The 16,093-nt window shown below is 27.6% G+C and overlaps 2 protein-coding genes across 2 annotated transcripts in view; one reads left to right on the top strand and one right to left on the bottom strand.

The window, feature by feature from the left end:
* Positions 1-795: 795 nt before the first annotated feature.
* Positions 796-2,571, bottom strand: LOC107439122 (L27 and PDZ_signaling domain-containing protein veli). Its single transcript, XM_016051613.4, has one exon. It carries the CDS (start codon positions 2,285-2,287, stop codon positions 1,694-1,696), a length of 594 nt encoding a protein of 197 aa, XP_015907099.1. The 5' UTR covers positions 2,288-2,571; the 3' UTR covers positions 796-1,693.
* Positions 2,572-2,810: 239 nt separating this feature from the next.
* Positions 2,811-16,093, top strand: part of LOC107439121 (ubiquitin specific protease 5) — a gene marked incomplete at its 3' end in the record, with an annotated part of 31,471 nt that continues 18,188 nt past the window's right edge. The window contains 6 exon segments of the mRNA XM_043039966.2: positions 2,811-3,056; positions 6,769-6,894; positions 8,213-8,261; positions 8,505-8,623; positions 10,509-10,615; positions 13,428-13,660. Of these exon segments, the coding sequence (XP_042895900.1) occupies positions 2,958-3,056; positions 6,769-6,894; positions 8,213-8,261; positions 8,505-8,623; positions 10,509-10,615; positions 13,428-13,660 (733 nt within the window).

The raw sequence follows: 16,093 nt of genomic DNA, 5'->3' as shown, positions 1-16,093 counted from the left end.
ATGTATAAATTGTGTTTTAACATTTTTAATAAAGTCTTATAACTGAAGCTTTTAAAAGTGTTATAAAATAAATAAATAATACAGTGTAACGTCCCATATCCGGACGTCCCTTTTCCGGAAGGGTCAATTTCCCGGACACTTTTTAACNTTAATTGATGATGAAATTGTTGTTGAAATTTTGAATGAAAATCAAAACTCCACAGACTAAGAGGAAGAAGTAGGTGATCAAGTTCAAGATAGTGGACTTTCTCATATAGCAGCATGCAATTTATTAGATATTGCAATGAATTGGTTAGAATGTCAAAATGATGTTGATCCAGTTCAGTTGATTAATTTAAAAAGAATAAAGGATATGGCTGCACAAAAAGAGCATCTTCTTTGAAACAAAAGTTTTTGCTGGATTTCTTTTACAATGGAAAATACAGAAAAATGTGGTAAAATCAATAATTGACAAAAAAATCATAAAAAGCTGAAATATGATAAATAAAATTCAAAAAATGAAAAAAAAGTTTTAAAAAAAATAAATAAAAAATATTTGTATAAAATTGAAAAAATATAAATATAAAATTGAAAAAAAAAAAAAACTTTCAAACCGAGTTATTTTAGAAAGTACTACTATTCCTAAACCTGGAAAAATGTGAAGGGAAGTTAGTGCACAAATAATAATCATTTAAACTAGATTTCAAACAACTTTCCAATTATCCTAACTTTTAATTATTCGAACTACGTTCGGTCCCGGGCAGTTTGGATAATCGGCGCTCTGCTGTAATTGTTTAAGAGAAAATACAACTAAACTTCATAGATTTAACTTTTAATTATTCATCTTCCCTTACAACATAAATAGCAAAATGTACAATCACCAATAGGAGAAAACGAATTCTCAAGACATCTAAAAAAAGTTACAATATTAAAGACAGCAACATACAATTGCATTTCTTAATGATTACAAGATAAATGAGCAGTGGTTTACATCACTGAAGATAAAATTCGAAACATGAAAGTAAAGGAAATAAAAATAAACAAAGTATGAATGATTTTTAATTAGTCTTTTTTCTTCACAACTTGATAGTTAGATACATTTTAATGGGGTATTGAGGTTATTTATGTGTTGTGATTGGTCGCACCATTTACAAACTTAAATAATAAATCTGTAAAGGCTTGCCAATAAGTTTGAGTTCGCTTTCTTCTGTGATGTTTGTTTTAAGTTTCTTGCAGTCTGCTCTCCGGGAGTTGCCAAGACATGGCATTTACTCTGCCAAAGATCATGATACGGATATCATTCTGTTTAATCTATTTTCTTTCCTGAATAGTTAAAAATATTTTCTTATCCTAAAAAAATTATTTTCCTTATACAGGAGTGTGCTTGCTATAAATTACAATAACCTTTTTCACACTTTGAGTTTATTTCTGATGAGTTGGTTTTTCTCTCTTTTATCTAGAAAATTAATTTTATTTTATCATGATACTTTGGGAATTAAGTTTTGTAATAGAACTTTCACAGATGTGTACCCCATCAAAATTTTTAAGAACACAACTGTCATTGATTTTTACAACATGAATAGAAAAATGCACTATCACCAGTAATCAGATCAAATATTTTTTCATCAATAAAATAAAACTTAATAATCATAAAATGATATCAACACAATCGAACTGTAGCAACAGTAATAATTAATCATCACAATAAAATTCCTTAATGATTTTGCCTTCGGCGTAGTGCTCTCTGTTTATCAAACCTAAGCTCCATTTCTTCTAATACTTTTGGAGTGTAACGGACAACAAGTTTAACTGTTCCTTGAGCAGCTTTTAACAATTCAACAGCTTTTTCATGATTTTCGCCTTCGACGCTTACCCCATTAACAGACAGTAACTGGTCACCTCTTTTTAAACCCCCATGTCGATCGGCAACCCCACCGGGAATAATTCTTGATATGTATATAGGAGAATTTTGCTCTCTTCCTCCCATTACATTAAATCCAAGACCTTCATCTGTTTTCGGTAATTCAACAACTCTAGGATGGGCGTGGCCCTCGCTTGCTGCAAAAGCGGCAACAGTAGCTTTTGCAGTAGCACTGGCTCGAATATCTGGACTCCCAGATATATCAACGGTTTCATAGACATGTTCATATACTTCCCTTACTGCAGTGCAGAAATCACTTTGTAGAACTTTTTGCAGAGCTGCTAATTTTTGATTCGGTAATTCACCACTCTTCTGAAGTTTTTCCAAAAGTTCAATCGCTCGTTTAACATCTCTCTCGAGGGTTAATGGTTCGGCTACAGAAGCCATTATATTTCCAAAAATGTTTCTATTAATAAATCTGGAACTTGAAATAGAAACGAGAAAATTTTGTGACAACAATCAAAATATTTTTGTTCTGTTCTTGTTACGGTTATGGTCAGGAGTGAATTGTACATTTCCTGGTTTCTTATTGGTTATTTAGCATCATGTGACTAAGTTTTATAGGAAGAATTTTTACCAGCTTATAAACTTATTAATATATGATTATATTTTCTTACATAAATATAAAAAGTTTTATGTAAGTAAATAAAAAACAATGCAATTATTAATACTTAAATCTAAAAGTTCAAGTTTAAACCAACCAGAAAATAATTTAAGGACCATTTCAAATGCACGCAATTTACGCATCTCTAAACGTCACTGGCATAGAATGAGACAAACTGACGCAGTTGGATGGAGTTAATTGGTAAAATTTATTTTCGCATGAAAAAATTTACCAATCAAGTTCTCGTTTTTTCCGTTCATGATCAGAAATGCGTAAATTGCATGTCGTGAGAATGGTCCCTTATTCAGCTGCATTTGAGGGAGATGGATTAAACTGTTTAAACCATTTAAATTCGAAGCAAAAACTGAAAATTGTCATAAGTCATTTTCATTACTTTTGTTTGTTATGTTACTATCACTTCGATTATTGCCGGTACATTAAAAATATTTCATAATGGCTGCGTCTGTTTTTGCTGGGAATTTCAACGTCAAAATACCAACTGTTGGTGATAAAGTTTACAAGGAGGAATGCATTATCTGCTTTCATACTCCGGTATAAAAAGTGCATGTTTTCTCCTCAGAAATATAAGCTACATAAATCTTTTTAAAAAAAATTAAGAAGAATTTTTTTTTATCTTAACGAAATTTGTATTAAAAGTACAATTAATGAATGTATAATGTACTACTGATATTTACAAATGTTTATTTAGTTCTTCGAAACGTTTTGCCTTATTGAGTAATAACTCTTTTAACTATCATTTTCTAACTCAATACATTTTTGCTAAACAGTTGCTGAATTCTAGAAATAATTGATAATACCTAAATATTTTTAAATAAAGCTAAGTCCGGCATATTATTTAAGTATCTGAATTTCTATCTCATAGGGAAAAAATTTTGTCTAAATATTTGCTCTTTATTTGGGCTCTTTTAAAAACCAAGAATCAATCTCAGAGATTATATACTATCCATTGCAAGAATCTTTATCATTCTAAGCATTTGATTATGATTACAGAATTATTGCTTTCTTTGCTTATGATGAATGTTTAATTTCTACATTATCATTATAGTGTGTAATTGAATTCAAAGATTTTTGTGAATTAATTAGATTTTTCTTAGTTGCAATAATTTATGGGTCATAACTGTGTGTATTACCTCATTTGTAACATAAGATTTTTGCACAAAACTTACCTCGTATGAAAACAGTAAGATTTCTGTTTAGTTCAGTGATGATCATCTGTTTCATAGATCTATTCCAAAATTATCACCCTTTATGACAACTTCTGGGTGAACGACTAAAAAAAAAAAAAAACGTAGTTTTGGACCAACTATGATATAACTTGTAGACATTCCCGGTCAAACATCTACATATTTTTTAAACTCATTTTTGTAGGTTTAAATTCCTTTGGGGCCTTGGCAATTGTAGTTTGTTAAAACAGGTACCAATATGGAAATATTCTAAATTTCTGCAATTATAATAAATAAAATTAAACAGCTAGATTGTAGCATTTAAAAAGAATTCTTTTCATGATTGCTTCAGTCATATCTCACCTATCTTGAATTATATTTCTAAATAAATTAATAAGTAACAAATCTATATTTTTTGTTTGAGTCTGTTCGTTAAAAATTTTCGAGGCAGAAAAATTTGAATTTTTCTTTTTACCTTATACCATTTTACATAATGAAAAAAAAGAATATATATTATATACATATTTTTATTACGTTCCCTTACCTTTGTATTATTTTTAAAAAATTGTTATTTGTTTGTAATCAGACAATGCTTGTGGGAAGATTTCAATTTGGCATCCACAACAAAATGATCACCTAAGTCACGGAAGCTTCCGTCAGTTGGCACAGGATAAATTAAATGGATTTACGGAATGGGGAAAACTGGAAATGTAAAATTATTATCTATCCTAGGGACGAAAATTACGGCGGAAAGTTCAGTACCTGAAAAGCTTTGGGAAGGCAGAAAAATATGTTTTTCTAAATAATGGGCCATTAAAGTAAGCAAAGATCAAAACATGCATTATTTAAAAAGTGATAATTTATATCAACTGCTGTTGTTAATGATTAAATGGCATTTATTTAACTGTACAATGTTTTTGTTATTATGATTATCACCTAACAAAAAAAACCAGGCAGAGCAGATTTTTTGTTTCATAAATAAAGGTAGTTTTTTTTAAATCTTTTTTTATCATGTAATCTGAAGAATTCACTGAGCAGATATTATAGAAAAAAGAGGTCAAAGAATAATTAAAAACAAGTTTATTATTTAATTAAAACATTTCTAATTTTAACCAAAATAAAGCTTGTCTGCTGGTGTTTCAATCAAACTATTAATATTAGTAGCTTATTCCTATTACCAAAGTTGGTTTTTCTTTTTCTGTAACTGATTTTGTCTTTTCTACAGATTTTTAGATTTTCTAATTAAAGCAGTTTAGGTGATTATTTATTCTAAATGCATCAAGAGAAAATGAAAATAAAAACATTTTTTTTCCTTATACATAAGATTCAGTAATGAATTCCGGTTTAAAAGAAAGGGAATTTGTTTTAAGTAAGAAAATAAAGTGTTATAATTGTGGGCAGTGTTCTCATTAAGAGTTTTTTGAATAGCTGCTCTTTGATAAAAATAAACTTTGCCCTTTTGCAACAATAAACTGCCATCCCTTAAAAACACTGCCTTTTTATTCATATTCCATTTTTAAAAAAATTTTTTTTCTCTGTTTGAATAATAGTGGTGAAATTAAAAATTAAACTGGTAATAAAATCAGTGGTAAAATTATCTGTGTTAATAGGTTTAATTCTGATTACTGTTACAAATATTTATTTTGTTAGGATTGTTCTCAACTGGTTTAATTTTTTTAGATTCTCTTACTGGTTTAATTTTTTTAGATTAAGTTTCTCTTTTTTTTTGGAAGTATATTAATTAATTTTTTAAGTGATTTTAGATTTTAAAATTATTTTTTAAATAAATACCCTTTTGAAAGAATGCCTTATTAAATGTTCATTTTCTCATAATTTTTAGTTTAAATTATAGAAAAAAGTTTTCAAGTTGCCTATGCATAAATTTTTCTTCTTCAATAAGTCGTAGTAAGCAATAATCAACTTTCGAACTAAAAATAATGAAGGCGGAAGTTCAAGGTTTGTTTGTTTTTACGTTACGTACGAAAACACCATTCATTACCTCAAAACTGCTAGTATCTATGTAACCACAAGTAGTTAGGTAACAATAATAGTGGCATAGCTGCCAACTCTACTGGATTTCGCAAGTTTCTCCTGGTCTACAGGTTTAATAAAAATTCACCTGGTTTTTGTGCATTTTAGAAAAATCCCTAAAGTATCCTTAAAGGGTCCATATTGAAATACAATCTTTGTGTAGACTATTGCTTGCTTGAATATTTAAATATGTGTCACTAATACATAGTGAAGCAAGCCTCATTTATAAAATTCAGCTAACTATCTTTGAGGAATTAAATGCCTATTACTATTCAAAATTATGAATAGACATAATATATAACATTTCAAGTTTATTTAATGTGAAATCATAACTGGAAAATATTGCAGTTTTTCTATTTCAATGACTATAAAATTTCCTATGTGTAATATATTTTGCAGCAATTATCATGAAATTTATATTTCGTAAAATCTACTGGATTTTTTCCTATGTAGTTGGCAGCTATGTAGTGGCAAAGGTTTTATGACCTTCTGTGGCCATTGTTTCTAAAATGAATTTTCGTATCAATGTGTTTTTTTTAAAAATTATATGATTCAAATTATGATTTTAATTACTTGATATAAATCAGTTTCCATGTAATTAATCTATATTTTTAAGGTATATAGATATTTTAATAACTCTTGTTCTCAAAATGATTCCATTTTCTAAATTATTTTATGGTCATAGCTGTATATAAAATTTGTAATTCTACAAATGAGCGATGATATCAGTCAAGTAATAGCAACTGTTACTCATATAAAAAGCTTAATTTTGAAAGCTTCTCTTTCTAAGAGACGCAACTAGCAGCTTAGCACACATTATGTAATCGTGTTTTTTTCATCAGTATCATTTGATTAAAAAGATATTTAATTTTCACTGCATTTGGTTTTTAAATGTTAGTTAATTATTTAGGAAAATGTTAATTTAATATTTTTTAAATATTCAAAGCAGTTGTATTGCATAATATATAGATTTGATACAGAGGCCTCACTTAATTTGCATGTAATACAAATTCTTCAAAATTTCTTATGTTCTGTTCATATTTTTCTAGGAATCTGAAAATGGTCTATATGTTTGTATGAACACTCTCCTTGGCTTTTGTAAAAAGCATGTGGAATTTTACTATTCTCTTACTGGAAATGCCTTATTCCTTCACCTTCTTCGTTTCAAAAAAGAGGTATTTAAGTGTTAGGTTTATCAAAAAATAACTTGATCAGATTAGTTGCTTTATTTTAAGTTTAAAAATAATTTTGCAATGCTAAGAAATATACAATCCTTTTTCTTTTCTTTTGCTAAATTCATTTTATAAAAGAAATTTTTTTGTTTGTTAATGGTAAAAATATAGTATGGTTTTATATTAAAGTGATTACTAACAAGTCACTTTTTTAAACACTAATCTGTCAATTTTAGCAAGCGTTGTCATTGAAATTAAAAAGTAAAGAAAATGTGATTAGAAAAAGATTTATTTGCTGTTGTCGTAAAAACGCAGATATTAATATAAAAGTAAATGTCTGAGACTTTTTAAAGTGTGAGTAACAAGGATAAATGCAGATATCTAATGTTTTTCCTATTTTTGAAAATTTAGATTACAATTTTTGTATTGTGAATCATATTGTGTGTTTATTTGAAAATCACATGCTTATTTTGTTAAGAAATATGCTTTTTAAGAAATAAATTAAGTTAATTTTCCGAAATTTTTTACTTTACAGATAATTTAATAAAAAAGGCATTTTTAGTTCTGAATTTATAAATGTTTTTTTAAAAATGTCTAAAAAAAATTCTATCAAGTGTGTTAATTACTAAATTAATGATCTTATATTTAAAGTTTACTAAATGAACAATCTGTTTCATATTTAGGATAATGTTTTTTATTTATTATTCCATTTTATAATTTTGGTTATTATGAATTTTTTCATAACTTCATTGATTATCTTTTTATTACAATAAAATGTACACTTGAAATTGTCTATCGCAAGATATTATTTCACATTATTCCTCTTAGATGCTACTAATTGAAGAGCTCACTGAAAAACCCCATTGAGTGACATTTTAAAGGATTTATATTTTTGAAAGAATCTAGTTTTAAGAAAAAAGATAATAATTGATTGTGACTATAAAATATTTATCTGCTCTGTCAAATATTTAAATCGTTCAGTAATAATTCAAATAAAGATGTTTGAAAAACAACCCCACCTTTTTTTGTTGCAGTTTTTTTAAATTTATTTTTTACTTAACATGTTTTTTCAGGAGAGAATTTTTTTTCCAAATTTGTTACTTTTTTGGATATTTCTAGAAATAATTCCGTATTTGAAGGGTTTTTTATCTGCATAGTTTTAAAAACATGTTTATCTTATTTATTGCAAAAATAACAATAATTTTTTTAATAATGTTTTAAAATTGTTTCTCCTCATACAATATTCTATTGTGTGCGTTTCATTATTATTTTTCGTGTGTGTGTTATAAATTTATCAAGCTTTTTATAAATCTATTTTCAGATTGAAGAAAAGTCTGTTCCGGAAAGTGCTCCTACCAAATTAGCAATAGGTATTTATTTTTTTTCATCTTAATTTTTGTTTGTTAAATGTTTTAATAATTGACCCACTATTATAGTAATCTTAGTTTATTCATATTAATTCTTAGGTAAAACAGTTTCATAGATAATTTTTCTTTTTTCTGAAAGAAATTTTATTTTTAAAGTTAATATTAAAAATTAAAGTATCCTTTAATTTGCATGTGTTCTATAAAGTATTTATTAACACTCATAATTGGCCTGGTTTATTTTATTAGGCCTTGAAGGTGGATTTGATGTTAGTGGGAAAAAATACGAATATGAAGATCATAACAGCGTTGCCATTTTGCCACAGTTCCAAATTTTTCCTCTTCCCTGTGCAGATCTACCAGAATCAGTAAGTAAAATGAAGTGAGGATGAGTTTTATTTGCTGTGTTTAATTTAATTGAAAAACAAAGTCGCTTTCATTATTTTCTTACTTAAAGTTTATTATTAAAATTAATTTTGTAATATAATTTTCAACGCAGCTCTGTCTGAAAAGTATTTCTATATGGATTTAGAATTTTAATTAATAATCTCCTTTATCATCTTAACATATTAAGTGTCAATGAATATTCTATCAGTGTAAGACTGAACCAACAGTCAGAGAAAATAGGTTTGACTAGTCATTCTTTTGGTTCCATATAAATAAAATTTGTATTTACAAATATGGATAGATAATCCTAACAAATTTCTGAAACTCAATTCTATGTTTATTCTGTAATTGAAAATCATATTCTATGAAACATAATATAAGCAGGGTATCCGCGCATCTGGAAAGTTATGAAAAATCATGGAAAGTCATGAATTTTGGTATTGAACAAAATTTGTCATGATTGTAACTTTTTTTGAAGAAAAAGTCATGGAAAGTCATGAATTTAGGTCGCCAAAAAATCTAATTATTAAACTGGAATTTACCCCTCCCCCAATTTCTTGGTGTTCCAAATATCTGAATTTGTAATAAACTACCCACTCATAGTCATATTTTTTTTAAAAATATAAAATGTTTTTATCATGTTCTTTAAAAATTGTGTTCTTTCAAAAAATGAAGGAGAAAAAAACGTCATTTTTAGAGCAAATTATCTTTTAAACTTCTGTGATTTCAGAATTTTTAGTATTTATTTTTTTATTTTATCAGTTTTAAATTCTAGCTGAAGCAAGCCAGTGATTGGCGAATTATTTTTATCCTGAAATGAGAACAGAAAAATCAGTATTTCTTTCCTTTCCCTTGAACAAGAAAAGTATCTTTAGAATATAATTCTGTGGAAAAAAGAAAAAAAAAATACTTTTGAGCTATTTTATTTAGAATCTTTATTTTCTCTGTTTTTTTAAATTAAAAATTTATAAATATGAAGATGCAGAGTATAACAGTTTTGGTTACACCTATAATTTCAATTAATGTTATTATGATGCTTTTTTAAATTTACTGTTGTGTTTTTGTCGGAGAAAATAGTATCTTTGTCAAGTCATGAAAAATTCTTGGAATTAGTCATGAAAAGTCATGAATTTGAAAATCTAAAATGTAGCAGATACCTTGTATAAGTTTTATACAATAAAGATATAAAGTGAATAAGTAAGTCTTAGGTAATGAGTTATGAAACAAATTTATAAAAGGCATTATGCTATAATAGAGCTTAATACAAGCTTAAAATCGGTATTTCAAAGACCAGTATCCTCCTATTTTTGGAGGTTTGGCAAAGCATTTTTTCTTGTTATAGACAATGGAAAAATTTCTAAAACTTAACAGAATTTTGTAATTAATATATAATATTAAGAATTAACCAAATGTCTCTCCTCTCATGTATCTATCTTATGTGTAGTGGTGATTAAAATTCCTTTCCTTTTGGTTTATTGAAATATTAATATTTTGCCTAAATTTTTCTTGAATTAATAGATTTTTGTATTAACTGAAGTTATTTTATAGTACTTTTCATATAGTACTTTTTTCTTTCTATTTTTTTAACTATATACCAGTTCTATATTTACTAAATTTAATATTTGGCTCTTTACACTATTGAACTTTCAATCAACTATATGAGGTTCAAATTAGAGCCAGATTGTGTTTCCTTAGAATAAACCAGTTTTTCTTTGTGTTATTAATTTCATAAATGCCTGTAGGAAGGAAAGTATTAAAACAAATTTACTGTATTATTAAAGTATTAATTCTCAGTTCAGAAATTAAGTAAGAAATAAGAAGCTTATTCATGCTCAGGTTGAATGTTTCATCTAATTTATTTTCTAGGTTCAATTTAGTATCAGTGCTATTCTTAACACAGATGCTGCTAGCGTTCAAGAGGAGGCTGATGCTATGGCTGGGACTTGGGATGGAATGCAGAGAGAAACCACTAAGTACAAACTTTTATATTTTATAATAACATTGTGTACTTATTAAATTGCTCTTTTATATTGGAATATATATTTTGCTCCTTGCAAGTCTGACAGAAGCAGTAAGAGGCACAGCAAAAGAAAAATGTTGTGTAGGAATTAGGTTTTTTTTTCTTCAACCTAAGTAGATGAAATTGGAAGAACTCTTCTTAAAACATGAATTATCTGAATTTTTATTTTATAAACGTCTCTGAACAGCCAATCCAATTTTTAGACTAACAATGCTCAACTCTTTAGTCTTGTAATTTTGAGCCTAATCCGGAAGGGTCCTCTTGGATCAAATATCAGAAGAAATTTTTTCTTTTCATGGAGGACTTTTTAATGGCATTAACCCGCACTTGCATTACAGGGAGAGGAAGGCCACGAAAACATACCACGGTTAGTAAGGGGACTAACCCATATGTCTACTAACTGTGGATATTTTACCTCAGCACTGTGGTCGGTGCAAGCCGGATTATATAAAATATTAAAGCAATTCTTTTGAATCTTAGTCTAGTTAATTGTTAAATTGACTTTATAAGCTAGTAATTTGATTATGCCTGACATTAAGAACTAAGATACGGTCAAAAAATTTCGAAACTGATTCAATGCTATTAAAAGAATTATAAAGAAAATTTAACCTGTTGAGGAAAATCGCAATAAAATAATTTTTTTTAAGAATAACTATCAAAATTAAATATTCTGTGTGAAATTATTTGCTATGTATTAAGAGTATCTGCAGTAAACTTAAAAAAAAAAAGTAATAACTAATAGTATGCAGAAATTATCCAATATCAGAGCAATTTTTGCTTAGGAATGTGGACAGTATAAATCGTATTTAAAAATAATTTTTAATAAAAGCTTCATAATTAAACTGATATAAGTAATTTAGAGATACAGTAGAGCGCCGATTATCCGAACTGCTCGGGACCGAACATGGTTCAGATAATTGGAAAACTGTTTAAAATCTAGTGTACATGATTATTATTTATGCACTAACTTCCCTTCGCACCTTTTGTAGGCTTAGGACTGGTAGTACTATCTAAAATAGCTTTGGCGTGCTTAAAAGTTTTTTTTCCTTCAATTTTTAATTAACTTTTTTTAAAACTTTTTTTCATTTTGAATTACTTTTATCATATTTCAGTTTTTTATAATTTTTTTTGTCTATTACTGATTTTACCACATTTTTCATTATTTTCCATTGCAAAAGAAATCCAGCAAAGATTTCGATTCAAAGAAGATGCATTTTTTTTTAACAGCCATATATCCCTTATTCTTTTTAAATAAATCAACTGAACTGGATCAACATCATTTTGACGTTCTAGCCAATTCATTGCAATATCTAATGAATTGCATGCTTATATATGAGAAGGTCCACTATCTTGAACTTGATCACCTACTTCTTCCTCTTTGTCTTTGGAGTTCAGATTTTCATTCAAAATTTCAGCAACAATTTCATCATTTTCATCCGAAAGATCTACTGGTTCAGAAACTTCAGTTTTTCTGTTAAGAATTTTATTCCAAGATTTATTATTCCAAGCACTGTAATCACTAATCATTAACCATAAGTGACAACTACCCATTCCCCAATTATAAAACTACAGCACTTATCTATTCATAAAGTCCTTCTGCATTCCAACCATTGTATACCATCAAAATGAAGCTCGCATTCTTGGAAGAAAATGTTCAGTTGTAAAGGGGTAGGTAGGTTTAACTGTATCACCATACATGTGGCTAAGAAAACTGCTAAAACGGTTGTAAATTAAATATGGTCTTCGGATGTCGGGAATATTATTTATTCTTCTTAATTTAGAAAAATTTTCAAGAGGTTAAAAAGTATTCTAAACTTTAAAAAAAAAAAAAAAAAACTAATTCAGACATAGTTTGTATAATTGGACGTTCGGATAATAAGGGTTCGGACAATCGGCGCTCTACTGTACTTATTTTTTAAAAATAAGTAAACTGAAAAAAACTTAACTTTTTTGTACTACATTGAATTTTATCCATTTTATTGCTCATTTTTAGTTGTTTCTTTTTCTTTTTTCCAATTTCTTTCAGTGTCCTAGAAGAAATCTAAACCCCAATGCATAGGGAATCAGAATTTTTTTCTTTGTTAAATTCATTTGAAATTCATAATATCAGTTCATTTTATTTCACAGATGTAAGAAATGGCGTTTGTATTTATGCAATTTTAAAATCCAATGTCTTGATTCGTATTCATGCAGTTGTAATATCAAACAGCTATTTTCATATTTATACGTGATTTAAAAATTACTCATTAGGATTCGTACTCACGCAATCTTAAAAATATACATAGTGATTCGTATTTACACAATTTTAAAATTCCTTATCGCAATTTGTACTGTCGCTTTTTCAAAATCCAATATATCGATTCGTATTCATACGATTTTAAATTCCAAGATCGCCACTCATATTTGCATGATTTTAATATCCATTTTTGCAATTCTTTTAAGAAGCAAATTTTTTCTTTAATTAGTTACTATAAAGGTGTAATATTCATTATTAGTAGGTAATTTATTTATAAATGTAGTTCAAAAAATTGTGTTAAATATGATTGGTATAAACAACAACTAAATCAATAATAAAGATTTTTCCGTGTTTCTGCTTTGAAAAATTAATTGCACGAGCATGTTGTTAAAAGGTTTAAGGGATTCGCTGACATCGCTTAATATGTGAAATGTGCGTAAAAATTAAAGTGAGAAATACCATCTCAAAGTAACTAAAATACAGATCAATAATCAAAAAAATTTTTTCAATGCAACATAAATTATTTTAGGCATACTAATTTAGTTCAACTTGATAATGGAGTAAAGATTCCACCCAAAGACTGGCAATGTCAAGTATGTGGCCTCAAAGAAAATCTGTGGCTTAATCTTACTGATGGTGCTATTCATTGTGGGAGAAAGTATTTCAATGGTCAAGGAGGAAATAATCATGCTATAGAACATTATGAAAAAACGAAATATCCATTAGTTGTTAAACTAGGAACTATAACTTCTGAAGCATCAGGTATATTATGCATGGAATATTTTTAACTGTTAGTTTCAATATTTGTCCTTTTAAGCTTTATAAAATATTTGCATATTATCATGACACAAGATGCTTTTTATTTTTTGTTCAAAAAAATGTTAATATACTTCATTGTATGAACTATATAGATCATTATTTTGTTAAAATTGCTTATTAGTTTGAAGATTTGATATGATGTAACGTGCAAAATATAAAAAAATAGCACCTTAATAATTTTTAACCTTGTGATTAGCTTTTCACTTACTAAAGTATAATTTTTGTAGTTTGATTTTAAATATTTTAATTAATTTATGTAGACAATATTTGAAGCTCCGGAATCAAATACAAAGAACATTTCTTGAAATAAAATTTTTTTCCCACTGAATTTGGATTTTTGACTCAAAATATGGGTGCCCGGAATCGTTTAGTAAAACCACAAAAATTAAGACTGCATTGAAAATAGAAGAGCCGTACCAAAAAACGAAGATAGAACACAGCAGCTATTTATTTTTAATTTCTTTGTTCTGACAGCTTATTAACAAATGATTTGATTACATAGTATCGGCATCTATCGATCATTTTGATTAAGAGGTGTTCTTGAAATTGGGGAATAGGAACAACCCGTTAACTATGGTGCTAATAGTTTAGTGTAAAGAGCGGTTGATTGTTTGAACTCCATGATACTAATTTGCTGTTTTGTATATTTCTCCATATTTCTAGAACAATTTAGACTAATGAAAAGAAGAAAATGCTTACAATTGCGAAACTAACTTATTAACATATAATTCCATAAAGTGATAGAAATTCATAAAATTTAATTGCTAATTTGTGGATTATTTATTAAAAAGTATTATAGTTCATATGCATTGTCACTGGTTCTTTTACTTGTTCCTTTCAGGTTTTTCTTTAAAAAATTTTAATAATATGAATGTAAACGAAAAATTACTATGCAACGCTTGTTTAATGTTCGCGATTATAATTAGGGCTGCAAGTTTGTCGCGGGAAAAAAGACCCCAAATTCGCGGAGAAATCGTGGGAAATTTTGAAAATTACACAAATTCTAAACATAAAAAAATTTATTATATAAATGATGCAAAAGACAGAAATTGCGCAAATAATAAAAAAAAGGCTTAAAAATACACAACAAAAGTATTTCTTTGAATTTCAAGCAATATTAATACTTTTATTTAAATGAACAGAATTTTGGTACAACATATTGTACATTGTCAGATTATTCTCATTTATCCTTCGTCTTTCATCACTTAATGCATTTTTATACTTAGAAAACGATCTTTCTGCATCAACGCCACTTTAGCCAATTTTGGAGTGTTCGATCTTAAAAATCGATCAATTTTCCTTCACCAAAGCGCAATTCCTTGACCGTTGCTTTGTAAGAAGTAATTGCTGTGAAAACTCAAACATTCTACATTCAAACTACTAGTTACAAGTCCCTACTAACTACTAGTCCCCCCCCCTCTTCATCTAAAAAACTGATCCATATTTAAGAAATCACAAGAAGCCGCTGAGGAAAAATTAACTGGATATGTAGAAAGGCAGTAGAAATTTCATTGCCCAGTGCAAAAACATGTATAACAATTTTTCTGTCAAAGATTTGATTTATAACATTTTCCTTCTTTTGTGATTCCAATTTCTTTTGTACTCCTACTGACTTCAGGAAGGTAATTACCCTCCCTAAGTGTAAAAAGACCACCTTAGTTGACAAGATTGTGATTATCTCTTATCTCTGAACTATTTTCATGTCATTTTGCTATTGATTCACTCCCCAAAATATCTAATCAATTTTACATGTTCAATTTAAGGTTCAGGAAAATAAAAAATTCTGTTTAATAAAAATAATAAATAAAAAATGAAAAAAGAAATCAAATTTTAAGCAATTTTTGCGCAAGTCAAGACATATTGAGAAATTTGCGGATTTTAGGAAAAAAAGATGACAATTTCGCGGAGATTCGCGCCGCGACAAACCTGCAGCCCTAATTATAATTAAATATTCTATTTTGTGACAATAACTCGGACCAAACACGAAACTGAAACTTAAAAAACATTAGAACGTCATTTTACATCTATTGCTGGTTATGGGAAACACTAATCATTACTTTAAGGCAATCCTGTTGTCAAATTTTAGTGGTCCTAGAGCAGTGAACCTCCATTGATTTTAAACCCTGATTTTATATATATATTTAAAATTTATTTTTTAATTTAGTACTAGTCAAAAATTGTATTGGGGGGTATACATTTTTTTATTTCTTTTTAAACTATGTAATTTTCAATGCCAAAATGTGAAATTTAAACAAAACTGGCTAAACACTTTCTAGATAATTTTAAAAAATGTCATTTTTCTAAATACTTATTTTTGAAAAATTATTTAATTGATTTCATTTAGTTTTTGAATCATAGTATAATTAAGGTTAAATT

Source organism: Parasteatoda tepidariorum, chromosome 5 (assembly GCF_043381705.1).
Source record: "Parasteatoda tepidariorum isolate YZ-2023 chromosome 5, CAS_Ptep_4.0, whole genome shotgun sequence".
NCBI classification, from domain to species: domain Eukaryota; kingdom Metazoa; phylum Arthropoda; class Arachnida; order Araneae; family Theridiidae; genus Parasteatoda; species Parasteatoda tepidariorum.
Note: the sequence above shows the minus strand (reverse complement) of the source record. Positions and strands in the feature narration are given on the sequence as shown.

Coding starts and splice junctions, on each gene's coding strand:
- LOC107439122 (XM_016051613.4), bottom strand. CDS start 2,287: ATGGCTTCTGTAGCCGAACCATTAACCCTCGAGAGAGATGTTAAACGA.